At 43.2% G+C, this 17,418-nt stretch overlaps 3 protein-coding genes across 3 annotated transcripts; 1 reads left to right on the forward strand and 2 right to left on the reverse strand.

Moving 5' to 3' along the window:
• Positions 1 to 348: 348 nt before the first annotated feature.
• LOC309711663 (uncharacterized protein) lies at positions 349 to 1,934 on the reverse strand (the record flags this gene model as incomplete). Its single annotated transcript, XM_082542095.1, has 2 exons — positions 1,060 to 1,934; positions 349 to 993 (listed from the first exon to the last, which is right to left on the reverse strand). The coding sequence occupies exons 1-2, from the start codon at positions 1,822 to 1,824 to the stop codon at positions 349 to 351; spliced, it is 1,410 nt and encodes a 469-aa protein (XP_082398221.1). The 5' UTR covers positions 1,825 to 1,934.
• LOC309711665 (uncharacterized protein) lies at positions 813 to 4,623 on the reverse strand. The gene is made up of 2 exons (XM_082542097.1): positions 2,923 to 4,623; positions 813 to 866 (listed from the first exon to the last, which is right to left on the reverse strand). The coding sequence occupies exon 1, from the start codon at positions 4,507 to 4,509 to the stop codon at positions 3,391 to 3,393; it is 1,119 nt and encodes a 372-aa protein (XP_082398223.1). The 5' UTR covers positions 4,510 to 4,623; the 3' UTR covers positions 813 to 866; positions 2,923 to 3,390.
• Positions 4,624 to 14,838: 10,215 nt separating this feature from the next.
• Positions 14,839 to 16,901, forward strand: LOC309709498 (uncharacterized protein). Its single transcript, XM_082538111.1, has 3 exons — positions 14,839 to 15,301; positions 15,446 to 15,719; positions 15,847 to 16,901. The coding sequence occupies exons 1-3, from the start codon at positions 15,045 to 15,047 to the stop codon at positions 16,390 to 16,392; spliced, it is 1,077 nt and encodes a 358-aa protein (XP_082394237.1). The 5' UTR covers positions 14,839 to 15,044; the 3' UTR covers positions 16,393 to 16,901.
• The last annotated feature ends 517 nt before the right edge of the window (positions 16,902 to 17,418 follow it).

Raw genomic sequence — 17,418 nt, forward strand, 5'->3', positions numbered from 1 at the left:
TACTGCAGATTATATTATGCTGGTAAAATACTTTTGTTCATCCCCACAATTCCCCCTTACGACCTCTGGCACACCAGAGGTCGATACACAGGTTGTTGTTCACTCCTCAGTCCACTCGGCTACCTCCAGATCCATCATCGGCATCATGGACATAGGGGCCACCGCCCCAGGGTCCACTGCCTTTACAATCACTTTCTCTACCAACCTTCGGGCACAAGGAATGAGACAACAACCACAAGTCACCAAAATACCCACCAATACAGATAGAGACAACATAATTGACAGAACAAGCCCCTTCCACTTTCCCTTTTTTTACTCTTTTTATTTAAACCACCCCTTTTCAAACTCTCAATTTGTTACCACTCCTTTCTGTAGGCGCGGCGATCTCCTCCTAGGCTGCTCTTCTTTCTTCGGCCTTCCAGGTAGACTACTGGTCGGCCCGTTACACAGGTGAAGAGGTTTATTCTGCCTCTGTTTCTTGACACCTGCGTTCTTTAAAGGCGAATTTTCCTCCACCAAGCTCTCGTGTGCGGGTGCACACTGCGACCAGTGGTACCAGGTGTCGCCTTTCCCTTTCAGCTGGACTGCTGTAGCCGTCCGGGCGGTCACCTCATACGGACCAGTCCAGCGGGGCTCCTTCCACTTTCGCTTAATGACCTTCAGCCACACTGCCTTTGCGTCCGGGACCTCTCCGTTCCCCGTGGGTCTCTCACAAGTGACCTGTTTTGTAAAGCTGGACACAAGAGCCTTCAACTCATTAAAATATTCTGCATGAGACCTGTTGCTTGTCCTGGGCTGCTCCACCGGGACCACTGTCCAGGGTGCTGGAAACTGTCTCCCAGTCAGCAGCTCATAAGGGGTGAAACCTGTGGATTGGTTAACAGAACATCTTATGGTCATCAAAGCAATGGGCAGGGCTGCGACCCAATTTAGCCCTGTCTGCGCACAAATTTTAGCCAACTTGTTTTTCAAATTTAGGTTCATCCTCTCTACCTTTCCTTGAAATTGAGGATGATAGACCGTCCCGAACTTATGTTGCACTCCCAACATCCTCTCTACCTCTTGCAAATCTTTATTCTTGAAGTGAGTACCATTGTCTGATCTAATTCTCTTGGGAAACCCATGCCTTGGAATGTAATGATTGATTAAGCACTTAATCACACTTTTCGCATCTTCACATTTGGTCGCCCATGCTTCGGGCCATCCAGTCAGAACATCCACACACACCAACAAATACCTCACCCCACCTGGGCCTGTATCAATCATGTCGGTATAATCAATCACGACCTCTTCTCCTGGCCTTTCTGGCATGAGAAACTTACCAGCTTCAGGTTTTACTGCTGGCTTTGGGTTGTGTGCCCCACAAATTAGGCACGTTCTGGCCTTTTCCAGTATCATCCTTCTCAAATCAGGATGCCACCATCGGCACAAATTTCTCTCCATCTGTTTCACTCCCACGTGACCAAGCCCGTGAGCCTCATTCACCTTTTGTTCCGCCATTTTGGCCGTTAAAGCGGGACGCCCATCTGGCCCCCTCCACAAACCGCCATCTTGCCAGGCTCCTTTGTTTTCCCACACCCCCTTTTCCCCTGGGGATGTCTCCTCCTGAGCCTGTCTAACTTCTTCCATGCTGTTAGTGCTAACCTCCTCTTCTGGGGTTACCTGCACCAGTTGTCTCTGTCCTTTGTAGCCCGCTGCTTCCTTTGCGGCTTCGTCAGCTTTCTGATTTCCTCTTGCCACCATACTGTCTGCTTGTGAGTGGCCTTTGCATTTTATAATACTTACCTCGTCTGGGTCCTCCAGGGCCTTTTCCAGTTCCTCCATTTCCTTTTTGTGACAGATGGGTGCATTAGTGGCCGTCCTGAACCCGGCTCTCTTCCACTGAGCCAGTTCCACATGAGCTGCTCCAAACGCATATGCTGAGTCAGTGTAGATGTTCACTCTCATATTTTTAGCCAACCTCAGGGCTCGAGTTAGGGCTATCACTTCAGCTCTCTGGGCCGACTGTTGTCCCTCAATTTTTCCTGCTTCTTTCACCTGAAACTCAGTTCCTACTCTACAGACTACTGCATAGCCCGCTTTCAATCCTTCTTCATCTCTGTGGCAGCATCCATCTGTGAACCAATCCTCAGCTCCGTATATGGGCTCTGCCTTCAGGTCTTCCCTGATTTTTCCTTCAAGCTGGGCTTTCTTAATACAGTCATGTGGTTCTCCTGACCCCATTAGGTCTGCCATATTTATTCCTTCATGTGTGAATATCAAATTTGGCGCCTCTAAAATTTTGCTCAACCTTTGTTGCGTCAGTGGAGTCATTGTGAATACCTGTGAGTTCACATAGGCCACTACACTGTGTGTGGTGAGCACTTTCAGTGGGTGTTCCCTCACTATATGTGCTGTTTTCTGAATTATCTTTGCTACTCCTGCTGCGTGTTGTGTGCATGTGGGATGCCTTGCTTCTGTTGAATTTAATCTTATGCTGACATACATAAGTACATCCCTACCTCCCCCTTTTTTCTGAAACAACACACCATTCACAACTCCCTTTGTTTCTGAAACATCAAGATAAAATGCCTCATCATAGTTAGGTGTGGCCAGATCTGTGGCTCTTGACAAATCCTGTTTTAGCGAAATGAACGCTGTCTCTGTGTCCGGCGTCCAAGGCAATTCAGCCTTCAGATTTCGAACACCAACTTTCTTGATCAGGTCCCTTAAAGGGGCCGTTTTACCCGCATAGTTCGGAATGAACTGCCTGCTGTAACCTGTCAAGCCAAGAAAGGAAAGCAACTCCTTCACAGTTCTTGGTTTTGGATGTGTCAGAATTTGGTCTCTGTGTGTGTTCATTAACCCCACTGATCTGTGTGCGATCACCCGGCCCAGGAATGTTACCTCTGGCCGGACCAACTGCAGTTTTTCTTTGCTCACTTTGAAGCCACACTCCGCCAATCTGTTCAACACCACGAGCGATGCTGCCGTACAGGCCGCTGCTGACGGGGCTGCAATAAGAAGATCATCAACATACTGTATTAATGTACAGCCCCCTGGCAGTTGACATGGGGACAATGCCTCTTTCAACACCTGATTAAAAATTCCTGGTGAGAGTGCAAAGCCTTGTGGTAGGCGTGTGTACCTAAATTTGCGGCCTCTGTATGTGAATGAGAAAATGTCTCTGAGTGACTCGTGCAGTGGGAGACAAAAGAATGCATTCGCTAGGTCAATACATGTGAACCACTTTTGGTCCCCAGTAATTTCGGTCAGAGCCGTGTAGGGATTTGGTACAGGCACAGTGTCAGTCCTCAGCATGGCATTTATTGCTCTCAAATCATGTGCCATACGGTACTTCCCTGTCCCATGTTTTTCCACTGGCAAAATAGGTGTGTTCCAAAATGACCATCAGGGCTCAAGCACTCCTGCCTTCCACAGTCCTTCAATGGTTTCAGCTATACCTTCTTCTGCTTCAGTTTTGTGCTTATATTGTGGTCTGTTAATTGGTATGTCAGACTTCAGCTGGAACAGGACAGGCGAACAGTTAGCTAGACCTACATCTGTGGGCCCTGCGGACCACAAAGTACCAGGCAATTTTGAGAGCTCCGCTACTGCATCAGGATGATCCATTCTTTCCCTGCCATGTATTCTGGAGATTTCTTTATGTTCTAAGATCACTGCATCGTTGGACAAACAAGTTATGCGATATATTTTACATTTTGGTGCATACCAGACATTTGGAATTTGGGTGCTTTGCCAGCATGCGTTGTCCAGCGCCCGCTTGACCATTGGTCCCAGATCTCTTGGCCCATGACCCTCGTGGACCGCCAATGTAATGTGAGGGGCTGAATCCTCTCCCACATTGTACCAAGGCAGTTGTTCATCAGTAAATTTCACAGCCGCGGCCACACCTTCTGGTCCAACATAAATGTTATGTGTTTGCACATTCCACGTCTGTCCCTCAAGATCAGACTGGAACTGTTCCCGATAGATATCGTTATCTTCCCTATCATAAAAGAGTGTAACGTGGAAAGGATCTCGCGGAGGGGAGTAGACGGCCAGGCTCATTATCCAGGGTTTCCATAGCTGATAATGTCTCAGAATGCCTTCTTCCACCAGCCTCCCCCAGTAGATTTCGGCAGTGGGTTGTTCAGAGTTCTGGACTAGATATTGAGTCTTTGAAGGTGATCCCAGACACGGGAATTCTTTTCCTCCAGGCAGAGTAACAATCAGTCCATCTGGTGAGCACATGATTGTGGCTCCCAGTTTCACAAGCAGGTCCCTGCCCATGAGATTTGCAGGCACCTGTGAGGACACCACATATTGGTGTTTCAAAGTCTGTTTTCCCAGCTTTGTCAATGCTGGATCCGTCAATGGCAGTGTCATTGGAATCCCGGAAAAGCCTACCACATTAACTGTGTGACAGGAGAGTGTTGCACTGTCTGGTGTGTCTTTCAATGTTAAGTATGTTGCTCCAGTATCCACCAGGAAGGGCAATTCAGTGCCTTCCACGGTCATCGACAGCATGGGTTCTGCCGTTCCCACGCTGTTCGGTTTCTCCGGGCTCCGTCAGTATTGCTCCCCCTCCCAGCCCCAGTCGGCTACTGGGTACTGGGGGGCTGGTGCTGCATTCGGGTTTGGAGCTTGATGTGCTCCCCTGTAAGCAACTCTTTGTCTTGGGGCTCCTCGTGCCTGGGGCTGATAGCCTCGCCTCTGATAATTTCGCTGCGATTCAGGGCATTCTCGGGACCAGTGTCCTTCTGCTCCACAGCTGTAACAGCCAGTCCAAGACACATTATTAGGATTCCCTGGATTCCGAGCCCTTTGTCCTCCCCTCACGGATCCACCACGCCCTCTCTGCGGTCCACCGGTCCCCCAATTCCCTACGGGTTGACGCTGCCTTGGTGCATTGGCGGGCCAACGGTCATCAGGGTAGAGACCCGGATCCTGATCTGGCCAGTCAGGCACAGGATCGGGCTGAGGCCTTGCCACCATTATAGTCTTATTTAGTTCTTTCAGTTCTTTTTTCTTCGCATTATATTTTTCGCGAGCCTCACCCAGCTGCAGCCTAAGCAGCTGCGCCTGTACTTCATCTAACTCTTTCTTTTGTTTGTTCGTCAAATCCTGTTCCTGCTGAAGTCTGTGGGTCACATGTCTCTCCCACTGCACCGAGTCTGCAACGGCAAAATCTGGGTTCTTTTCCAAGTCAACTGCAACCTGGTTGGGCAGCCCTGCCAGCACTGCCGAACGAAAGCACGCTCTACTTTCACCCTCCTTCCCCGGATGTATTCCTGTTCCTAACAACCATTGTTCCTTTGCTTTAGCTAAACACTCTCTGGGTGTGTTTTTGGGATCCCAAATAATTTTTGGAATGGCTCCAGAGTTAGGAGTTGGGTCCTTCTCCCGGACTGCATCTGCTAAGTCATTCTGCACCTCATGATATTTCAGGTCATTTGCATATCTGGTTGTTTGAGCTATCTGCTCTACATCTGCTAACCCACCACCCAGCATACAACGTCCGGCCAAAGCGCGAAAGTCGCCCAGCGCTAATTCTTCTCCTTCCCAATGTTCTCCCTTGGTTATTGGTGGAAGTTGTTTAACCAATGCTTCCAAATCTCTCACCTTATAGGCGCGATAAACTGGTTCGTTCTTTGGACCTGCTATTAGAGGCAGATTTAAACCAGGGTCAGGAGCTCCTTGTTCAAAACTCACTTTTCTACTCTTCCTCGACTTTCCTTTTCCCTTTGAGCTCCTAAATATGGGCTGTCTCTGTGCTTGGTCTCTCTTCACACTTCTTTTCCTCAAAATTAGGCTTGTACTTGGTTGGGGCTCAGGTCCTCCATCTTCGTCCTCCTCATCGTCCTCTTCTTCTGATGACGTCGCACGGTCTTCATTCTCCTCTTCTGGCCCTCCCTACATTACTCTCTGCTTTATAACCTCCAATACCGTTAATGCCTCTATTAACGCACGTGGGGGCTCATGCATTTGTCCATACACTTCTCCTTCAGTTTTTAACACCAAGCTCAGAGGTATTTTATCACCCAGCCCTTTCTGTTGGGATGTAATAAGTTTACTTACCTCAACCTCCATCGCTTGGCACTCTTTCTCTGCTGCTTTTAATGCTCCAGGTGAAGCCAAACGAATAGCTTTCTTAAGCTGTTCAAGCTGATCCTTCAGAGGTTTGCATCCCCTTTTCCCACTAGGTGTCGCACCCGAGCTGTCAGCCATTCTCTGAAACACAGACTTACCTCTTCCAATGGCGTTTGTCGACTCTACCTTCTTGGTCTAGGTCACCCAGACACGCTTAACTTTCGGTTTCAGTCTTCGTCTCGCTGTTCTCGCAACCACTGGCTCCTCTTCCCCTGCTCGGTGATACACAAAGTTTAACCCAGCACTTTAGACGCTGTCCTCGCGTTCTCAAGCGTTGACACTCAATCAAAATTATTCGCCCTCAAAGTGTTAATATATGACACCAGCAACCCTTATGCGCAACGCGCTCACCTCCGTATACTTACCTCTCCAATAGTTCCTCGGATTAGTGTTTTTTCATTTATTTTAAACCCATTAACGGCGCTGCGCGTCCCTTATATACTTTACAGCAACACACCCTCAAGGGTCCCTCAACTTGTCCCGTACTAATAAGTCTAAAACCAAGAAATCACCTTTATGACATTATGTCAAAGCTTTCTCCATGTTGCACAGCCTGCCACAGGTTTAACAAAAAAATCGCTGCCCGAGAAGGGTCCCACATATCAAGGTGGTCGTTTTCACAAACTTCCAGCAGACCCTCAAATAAACAAAAACAACGACCCAGGCAGGCTTCCAGTTCAGCCTCCTCAATTTCTATGCACACTGAAAACTCATGGGGAGATTCTTCTGTCTCCCCGTGTCCTACACAATTCACCTCCAAATGATCCCCTACAATTGAAATTTCAGTGTGGAATGACGCAGAGATTAACATTTCCTTATTTATTCACTATATGTAACCTGAATTTTCTCTCTCTTATCAAATAACAAAGGTTATCTTTACAATTTGTTATTGAACTACTAATTAAGTTGCTTTTTATGGTGTCAGTGATAAACTGCCCCTAAAAAGTCCACTTTATTGCGTGCTCATTGAGTTACTCCTATCAAAACTATTTAACAAGTTCAATTTACACATACTCATTAATTTGTCACGCTTATTAGTGGCTCATGGTTGCTTAAAGCCTATGTCTGACTTGACCACAGAGTTAGAGCATCATTCAATCCTCCCAGGATGACCACTCCACTTACTCTGCATCCAGTCAGCTCATGAATTAACAACACTTGCAGACTGTAACCCTTTTATTTTTTGTTTATGCCTTCAAATCCACCTTAAATCTTCTTTACCTAAACGTTGGTTTTAAACACAAACAATTCTTATATTCTATTTTGAAACGTTGTCACCATTCATATATTTACAATGTTATTATTTACTAAGCCAGCATTTTAATCGCAGACATTTATCCACATTTGCAAACAATAGTTATAGAGCTGAATGACACACAAAACCGAAAGCATAGTCCTCTCATGCGCTCTGCATCAGCTGCCTCATTTGCATGCACACACACTCTTCATCTAAGAATAGCAGCAGGCAGTCAGTGCATTGCTGACTCGACCCACAGAAATCTTTTTTATTACAGAGACGTCTTATATTTACAACTGCACAGATTTTAAACCTTTTAACACCTATCGAATTTCGACAAATTTAGCATAACAGTTTAACCGATAAACTCCCTGAGTTTTTTACGATCAATTAACCAGTATCTGTCCAACAGTTTCTGGCCTCATCTCTAAACTCCCTAACTCAATTTAAAAGTGTCCAACACCCAAGGTCCAACCTTTGCTGCCCAAAAAAGCGCAGATACCGTTCCAAACGGTAAGGAGACTCTATCTCCTAGCTTAATTCCGGGATGCCCTGTACCCCACAGCTAAACCACACTGAACTAACCCTCTTCGCCGAGAGGTCAATGTCGCGCGTCCACGACAAGGAGGGAGCGTAACCTCCGGGCTCTGCGCTTCCTACCAGTCCAACTGGCGTTCTTGAGTAATTTATAATACTTTGGAACAACAGTAAAACACCCAACCAAGTGTAAGACTGAAGCAGGTCCAACCTTATAACCAAAAAATAACCAAATTCCCTAACCTACTAAACGGTCCAACCGCATTCAATCATTACCAGCAGTCCAACTGCTTTAAATCCTCAGATTCTTATCAAAATCAAAACAGACATGCACCAGTAATTTCAGTGAGTAGACTTAAATTTTATCATGTCCAATTTGGCACACTTTGGAAATAATTCAACAGGTAGTGCCTTACCTTTTGGATAAGCCGGCTTATGCCCACTCACTTCAACCACTGGAATTCATGTCTGCCCGTCTGACCACCTCGGACCACCGCTCACACCTCCACTTTTCTCCCTTACTCAACCACCGGACGAAGCCCCCAAATGTTAAGATTCAAGAATTGAGAAAGGGTACAAGAGGTGATCGAAAAATAACCACACTGGTCCGGCCGGGTGAAGTCAAACGAAGATTTTAATTCACATGTGGGAAGATCACTGAACACAGCAATTGATCTTCAACTTACTAAAGCACAAACAATTATTTTATAACATCAGGGTTTGTTTACTGACGCCCCTTCATGCGTCACAGATACATTTTATACATAGATCAGATCAACATCATCATGACTTTTCACCTAGAAAATCATCTTCTATTTTCATGGCTAGCCCTTCCTGTCTACCTTTCAGTTCTTGTCTTGTTCCTCTTTCTTGCCGAGACACCAAGAAACGGTTCCTCTTTTACCAAGACAATTTTGCAGTTACAGCCAAACATAACTAACCTCTCCTCTAAATAAATCTAATTTAAAGTGTGTGTGTGTGTGTGTGTATGTGTTGACCTCACATGCTCTTTGTGTCACCTCTTCACCTACTGTCTGTGTCTCGTCCTCAAATGCTCTTTCTCAATTCACCTGTTGCACTTCTGACCTTTTACCAGACCAGAAGCTCACTGAGACTATGTGTATGTCTTCTACTAAATAAATGTTTTAACCAAGAACCTCTACTAAAACCTTAATATAAGAATATGAACATATAAAAGATAATAAACTAAACTGATATAAGTGTTTTGTAAGCATGTATTGCAATTCCTTCTATGTTCTAGTTTTCCCTCAGCATGTATCACCTGAACAGTCACGTCAGTGAGGCTTATGACCTTTAAAGAACCTGAACATCAACTCAAATAAGCACAGATATGCAATATGTATAAAATAATTATAACTGCCCCTGAAATACAAAGTTAGCATCATCATAAACATCTTAAGGCCATCTTAAAGCTATCTATTACATTGTTAAAGCAATGATCATACTGCAGATTATATTATGCTGGTAAAATACTTTTGTTCATCCCCACAGTTTTGATAGTAGTCAGCAAGTGAATATGCCAGAATGTTCTGTTATGCAGTAAGGTTCATAAGTGTTATGTGTTTGTCAGAGTAACAGTGTTTGGTGTTACTTTGACACATTTTGTAACTAAAACATGATTACAGTATTGCCTTACAAAGTACTGCATTATTTTGTAATGCTAAGTAATGAGCTACTTTGTATAGTCTTACTGTAATCCCATTGCATTTTTCAGTATTGCACTAATGTAATGCATTATTGGACTAATGCCAGTAATTGCGTTACAGTTACTTTATGCCATTAACCTGAATCCAAGTACAGAATTTACATTTGGTTTCTGTTCCACACTCAGTAATGAGGTACAAAGAGATGCTGATACAATCAAAGGAGTCCATTATCAGGCTTAAACGAAACAAAATAAACCTATCAGAGAGATAGCAGTAATTTTATGATTGGTCATATCAGAAATTTGGTACATTCTTTTAAAAAAAAGGAAGGTGTTGTTCAGCGTAGAAAAACCAAAAGGCCTAAAAGACTGCAAAAGATAACTAACCTTGGGTAACAAAAACGTTTTTACAACATCTAGCCAAGTCAAGAACACTCTCAAAGAGGACGTAATATTATTTCCTACAAGTCTATTAAGTCTAGAAAAGATATGTTCATGAATGGAGATGTCTACAAAGTGGTATAAAGCACTCACTGAAAATGTGGGACTGTGTATACAAATGCCTGTTCAGTAATGACTAAAATGGTAAGCTTTTGTTAAAGCCTTTGCATTACAGATAACTGTCTGCACTTCAGTCATAACTTCATTTATGGTCCACTGTGGCAAATCTACTAAAACTCATTTTCCATATATTTACAGATCTGACTCGATTCTAATTGGATAACACTGAAAACTCACATGTTGTTGTTACATGTGAGCAGAAAAGGCATATGAGCAGCAGCGTGCAAAAGAGGGATAAAGAGAAAATATCAAACATGTGAGACTGTTCATATGTAAATAATTGGATTAATGCCACATTCATAGTTGAGGTGAGGCGATTGTTTGCTGTGGCATGTAGTGTGTACAATTGTTTGGGGGGGAAATAATGCATTATTCTTACAAATAATGGCTAGGTTTGAAACCTCTTCTTTTCTTATTTTGATTTTGGGAAGTAAGGGAATATTTTGTGTGCTCAATGAGCAATGGCAGTTGGTGAGTAGGCGTGCGCCACAAGGACAATGGCCAAAGCTTAGGGATGTCTGGTGTGTTCTATATATTTATCTGGATGTGAGGAACCTCTGTGACACTTCCTGGAGAAGAATTTACTTTTCAAAGAGGTTCACACCATTTTGTCTGGACATGCTTGGGAATTGGAAAAAAAATGAAAAGTTATCTGATTTAAAAACAAAGAATGACTGCTGTACTGGTGGAAACTCTGGAGAATGGATTTGCATTTCAGATTTTTCCCTATCATTTTTCAATCTGCCACAAGAGATAACAAAAGAGCCATAAAAACCTGACCAAACAGACTTTTTTGCTATTTTTCATGATGCCTGAAAGACCAAAACTCCTGTAAAATCCCAGATAAAAAGGTTGCTCTGACACGCCTGCTTCCGCGAACATTGGATGTTAATTTACTCTGCCTTGAATTGATTTGTCTCAGGATTGAAATTCCACATGAGCATGAACTCAGAATACAATACTCCTGAACTAAGCTGAACTGTCAGTCACTGTCTGAGATGAGAGCGCTGAGGGTTTTCCTTCACTACCACGGGCAAGGGCGCCTGGTGCATAGAGTGTTAATACATGCACTTCTGAGTGAGCCACTCACTGCTTTGGGCTGTGGGTATAATGTCCCGTTCCATTGGTTAGATGCTGCTGAAGGGTGTACTTAAAAGCTTCCATTTAGTTCTGTTCAGTGCCCAAACAGCGGACTCCAGACGCTGCATTTTACATGTCAGAACAGCCCAGGAAGACTCCAATCTGTGAGCCGCTCACGGGGTATTAATAACTCACCTGAGCATCTGTGTAAATGTGTGTGTACGTTTGAGTGCATGTGTTTATGTGTCATTGAAAAGAGAGAGAGAAAGGCAGAGAAGAAGTCTGACTGTGGGTATTAAACACCCACAGCTCCCTCTAGCTTCTTTACTGTGAACAGCTAACTGCCCTAGATGCAGTAGGAGGCTTGAAGTGTATATGTCCAGTCATGCAGCTTCTACCAACTCATTTGTCATGATTTAAAACAGTGATCTGGAATAAAGCAGGGCCAAACTGGTCCAGCTGCCTGACTCATTTTCCTGAAACAAACTAATAATACCACCAATCACCAAATGGTTTGCATCGCAGCATTTTTAAGCTACTGTTGCCCAAGATCAAGATATTTTCCTCAAGCCCTCAAGCCTTGCTTTTTGTTCGTTTAAAAAGCCAGACTCAGTGCGATTGTTTTTATCCCGCCAAGAGTGAGAGCCCTTGGTACTCAAGAAAAGAAAAAAAAGTAATGTGAAATATTCTGGGAGACAGACTATCAGAGGCTGAGCCAATGAGCTGATAGAAAGAAACAATGAGATTGAGTCTGAGCCGCCATAGAACAAATAAGACCAGAGAGAAAAAGAAAAGTTTAGACAGGTTTTCACTGATGGATTTACTGAGAAGGAAAACTCGGAGAGAGAAGAGACAAATGGATAAACACAGGGGCAGAAAGAGCTGTTGCTGTTGAATGGAATCAGAAGGTTAGGCACCAAATTAAGGTTATTTTTTTTATCAGTGTAGCATCTGTAGTGTCCACAGATGTGTACACATTCCTGCAGACCATCATTAAAAACACAAAAATAGGTATAGATGTTTTGTTTTGTTTTTATTTCAGGTGAAGCCTTCTGGAAGATAAATTTTTACAAATTTTTATACATTTTCCTGATATTTTACAACAAAAGACAATAAAAATATGTATCGACTTCACATACAGGTGACCACTGGTTAGAATACTTCCCTAGTAAATGTTTCCACACAGATTTTATGCTATTAATGAGTGGAGCAGATCAGCTCACTAAAACCTGCAAAATATTCTTACAGTAATATGAAGTAAGTCATATGATTAATAACACCTAAAACTGGGATGGCATTGATGTACATATTGAAACTGATGAGAAACAACAGATTAGAGTTATTGGCTAGTAGCATCAGAAGGAGAAGAGAAAGAGATGTTTTTCAGACAATTGTCACATCTGTCTACCTACCTGATCTCACTCTTGGCACTCACTGGTTTCATACCTAGACTGGAGGACATTGAATTAAATAAGTAAGTAGTAAGCAAACATTTTATATTACTTTTAAGTAATGGGAGTACATTGCTCAATTGCTCACTGGGGAAAGTTCATTGTTACACTACAATACTTTCCCATGTTCTTGTCATCTTAATTTAAATTCTATTTACTGTTGTAATTGTTTTTGAAAGTTCAATCATTAAATCCAAATTACCTTTTATGTAGTGCCCTAAAACACAATGCACCAAAATTATGCACTACATTACTTCACATTGCTAAAATAACTGATGCACTTTAATGAAATCACCATTTGTACTTAGGATTGCTCACGGTTGACACACTTTCACCCAGTGAAGAGCATAGGCAGAAGTTTAAAAGCACTCCCCTGCACATTATCCTTTTATAAAACTGCTACAGACCTGCCTTTAACTATCATGTTGTTAACCCTCCCTAACTCAGTCACTTGGCAGTAGAAACGCCTGTGTCTGCAGTCCAGATTTGAGCTGCATGAATGTGCAGGATGAGCGAGTTGAAAAGTGCACCTGTGAAAGCCTGAATAGATACAGGTTGGAAGAAAATCTTTTCCCCCCAAGCCTCCGACACCATGACCCGCAAAGCCTGCCGTTTGCATGTGCATCATTACACTACACAGCCATATGGAAGCCAATGTGCTTGCCTGCTTGGTGTGTCTAAAGCCTGGTCCTCTGGGATAAGTTTTACTCACTGTTGAGTAATGCAGCTTTTAGCAACATAATTCTGTGATTTCAGTCCCAAGCAGAACAATGCTATTTGTAGTTTTCTCACAGGTTGCTTGTGATTCCTTTTTTTGTCAAAACTGTGTATTTTGTAAAAGCAGGGGTAGTGATGTAGCATTTAGTGCAGAAATAGTAAATTTTACCAACCTTTTAGGCACATACACAGTCATCACATTATATAATGCCGCATCAATATGTATGTGTTTACAGATGGTTTGAATCTGACTGCCAACGGGTACAAAAAAGCTTGCTTTTAACCTCTCACATTGGACTGAGTGCTGCTTCACACAAGCTGAGGTGCAAAGCTAGTGAGATTAACTGTCAGGTTGTGTGCCTGCTGGTGTTTGGTGGTGGTCTGTCAGTGCAGTGCAGGACACGGGCAGGGCCCTGGCATACACCATCAAAGCAAAAGTCAAAACTTGTCTGCATGCTTATATCTACCTTCAAACTATTCGATGAGCATTTTCGTGTGCTGCATGGCTGACTGATTGGGAAGAGCTGTGTTGAATACTCAAAGGACTCTTGCAGCCCCACCCACCCCAACCCCACACATCACACACAAACACGTACACCCCACTTGATACATACAAAGAAGGGATCTGCAGCCCTCTATTAATACACGTTTGTTTCCTTCATCTGGAGAATGATACACAGAATAATCAGGAGAGTGTGATTCATTTTTACCTCCCATGCCCTTCACCCACAGCATTATGTGTCTTTAGCTCCTGCTGTTCAGTTTAGTATCAAGTGAATCCATCCACGGTTTGAAAATGTCCCTGTTGAAATAGTAAGTTGCAAGCTGTTTCTCATGCAGGGCCTCGTGCAAAGAAAGAAAACTGTATATTGAAGCGATGGTGGTAGACTGAATTCATTATATTCTTAACTGAATTAAGCCAGAGCATGAAGTTGGAACAGACTGATCAAAAGCAAAGAAGGTCTTTCACATTGATGTGTCAGCAGAAAGGTTTTATATACATTTGTTTGTATCTACAGAACTAAGAACAAAATCTTATACGCCACATACATGGCAAAGATAGATCTGCCACTATTGTCCTTCAATATGCACACATATTGTATCCAAATACCTTTGTGAATATAAACAGCATATATAGCAACAATAAAAACAAAGTACAACCTCTTTAAATTTTATAGTTTTATATATTAGAATGTAAAAAATCATCTAGTTCTTAACAGGTCTTATGATTAAGTAAATACAATCTTCCAAAACGGACAGCATTACATGCTACACTGTGATATTACAGTTTTTCTCGATTGCTTAAACACTATAACCAGGCCTCTAAACTAAAATTTCAAAACCGTAACGCTACTGTTCAAAAAGCTCACCCATTTCCCTGAACTATAAACACTATTCCCTGCTTTGACACATGATTCAAATTTGGTGAACTGCTACTGCAAAACTCTACACACAAATCCCTACATTTTACAGTGCTTACACCATGTAGTCATTTAGAAAGCACTAGCATGCAATAATGTTAACTTAAGTCAGCATAGCTTGAGCTCAATTAGCACACAATTAACCAGGTGGAAACACTAGGAGTCAAAATTTATCACACACCAATCAGAACCTGCGATAGATAGATAAAAGGGCCAAAGTCAGCTCATTCAGGTTTGAAACAATGGATCCAAAGAGATGCAAAGGAAGAGGACGTGGTGGAGAAAGAGGACGTGGTGAAGGAGGTGGAGAACGACGGCGACAAGGAAGGGGAAGAGCAAGGGCAAGAAGACAGTCAGTCTCGGATGAAATTCGAGCCACTTTAGTTCACCATGTCCTTGTCCATGGGATGACTATGAGGGAGGCTGGGCAACGAGTACAACCAAATTTGAGTCGCTTCACTGTTGCCTCCATCATCAGAACCTTCAGGGAGGAAAACAGGTAGGTGTACTTGCAGTAAGACTGCTTTGTACAGTAACGTTTAAGTTACTGAACTTATGTGTCTTGAGTTTCAGTATGTTTCCATTATTTGCCTGTAAAATGAATGTGTGACAGTTACAGTAATGAGTGCTTCTATTTTTGTAGGACACAGAGACGACCACCTGGTGGAGGCAGGTTAAGGCTTTTGTCGGAGGAGCAAGAGAGGGAACTTGTAAACATGGTAATTGCAAATAATGTAATCCGCCTGCAAGAGATTCAAAGGAGAGTGATTGAGGATGATCATCTTTTTCGAGGCATAAATGCCATCAGCCTCTCCACAATTGACCGAAAGAATCAATTCCGGATGAAACAGGCATACCGAGTCCCTTTCGAACGAAACTCTGACAGAGTGAAAAACCAACGTGTGGAATATGTTCAGGTATGAGTTTTGATACTGTATAAAGTATTGTGTACCATCACAGCATGGCAGTTTATGCTGCCATTTCAGCACTCTTGAACTGTGGTTCAGGGTACCGATTGACTCTACTGTGTTATGTGTTTTGCAGAGAATCTTTGAGATTGAAGGACGGCCTGTTCCCCATGAAATAATCTTTGTGGATGAGGCAGGTTTTAACCTGACCAAAAGAAGGAAAAGGGGGAGGAACATAATTGGCCATCGGGCTATTGTAAATGTCCCTGGTCAGCGTGGGGGGAATGTCACTATGTGCGCAGCCATCAGCCAACGAGGGGTACTCCACCGCCATGGCGTACTAGGACCCTATAACACTATGCTTCTCCTTGCTTTTCTTGATGGTTTAAGACAACATATGTTCCAGCTGGACTACAGGGAACCAGCACAGCCAGAGCAGCCTCACTACGTTGTTGTGTGGGATAACGTCAGCTTCCATCGCGCTGCTCTGGTTCATGACTGGTTTACCAATAACCCAAGGTTTTCTAATATCTTTCTGCCTGCATACTCTCCCTTTCTAAACCCGATAGAGGAGTTATTTTCGGCATGGCGGTGGAAAGTGTATGGCCGAGAACCTTATGTCCGTGTTCACCTCCTTCAGGCCATGGAAGAGGCCTGCCTAGACATATCAGTAGATGCATGACAGGGGTGGATCAGGCATGCAAGAGGATTTTACCCCCGCTGCCTGGCTGGGGCCAATATAGCCTGTGATGTGGATGAGATTCTCTGGCCTGACCCAGACCAAAGACAAGATGCTGAGGTGGGATAATGTTTCTGGTGTGTGTTGTACTGTATAGTACATGAATGACAATGTGCCACTGTACATACATTGGTTGCGTCTTTTGTGTTTATCATGTGACAAGGGTTTTGAAGGGGAGAACCATAAGCAACCTATTTGTTTTGGAACTATTGTTTTGAATTAATTGTACCAGTGTGCAAAACTCTGTTGTAGTGTGTGTGTTTTTGAGGGCTTGTGTTTGATGTCTGAGGGCAAAGTTTGGTTTTTCAGCAGGAGTGAATAGTTTTGGGTGTAGAGCTTCATTTTGACCTGGAAATAGGATGTTTGGGAAATTGAGTGAGATGTTATGGATTTGTGTTTACTGTTGTGAGGATATGAGGCGTAGTTTCAAGAAATGTGTTTTAGCAATCGAGAAAAACTGTAATGTGGAAGAGCAAGCCATTTATGAATATTATACAGGCTAAAAACATAACATAGGTGCAAAAAACACGCTACATTACATACAAATTGCAGATATGCAGACTCCAATTTAAATAAAACACTCTATTCAACCTAACTGGTCAGTTCAATTAATCAGTGCACACCTATACATTTCCCTCTTATTATAAGTTATTCTGCATTGTGCCTAACATATTTCACACAAGGTGTAAATGAGACAAATTATATTTTAAATCACTCAAATTGGCCTTTTTGGACAACAGTCTGCATACTCTTGGCATTCTCTCCGTCTCTCTCTGTTTGTGTGCCTGCTGATTTGGCAGACGTGTACATCATCTATTCATCTGTTTCGGCAGTATATGAAATCCAGCTTTTCCCTCAGTCTTTGGCAAATGTTTCCGTCACCTGCACTCACCTAAGATTGCTCTCAGGTCAGTCTTAGTTTAAAGTTTAGTTCCTACTGCTTTTCCTTACACTATCTCTCCGTGTGCC

Source organism: Aulonocara stuartgranti, assembly GCF_965226115.1.
Source record: "Aulonocara stuartgranti genome assembly, chromosome: 7".
NCBI classification, from domain to species: Eukaryota; Metazoa; Chordata; class Actinopteri; order Cichliformes; family Cichlidae; genus Aulonocara; species Aulonocara stuartgranti.

Bases quoted from the DNA above. Each gene is read 5' to 3' on its own strand.
- LOC309711665 (XM_082542097.1), bottom strand. From the start codon at position 4,509: ATGCTGTCGATGACCGTGGAAGGCACTGAATTGCCCTTCCTGGTGGAT.
- LOC309709498 (XM_082538111.1), top strand. From the start codon at position 15,045: ATGGATCCAAAGAGATGCAAAGGAAGAGGACGTGGTGGAGAAAGAGGA. The intron at 15,302-15,445 runs GTAGGTGTACTT...CTATTTTTGTAG, and splicing joins ACCTTCAGGGAGGAAAACAG to GACACAGAGACGACCACCTG. The intron at 15,720-15,846 runs GTATGAGTTTTG...TGTGTTTTGCAG, and splicing joins AACGTGTGGAATATGTTCAG to AGAATCTTTGAGATTGAAGG.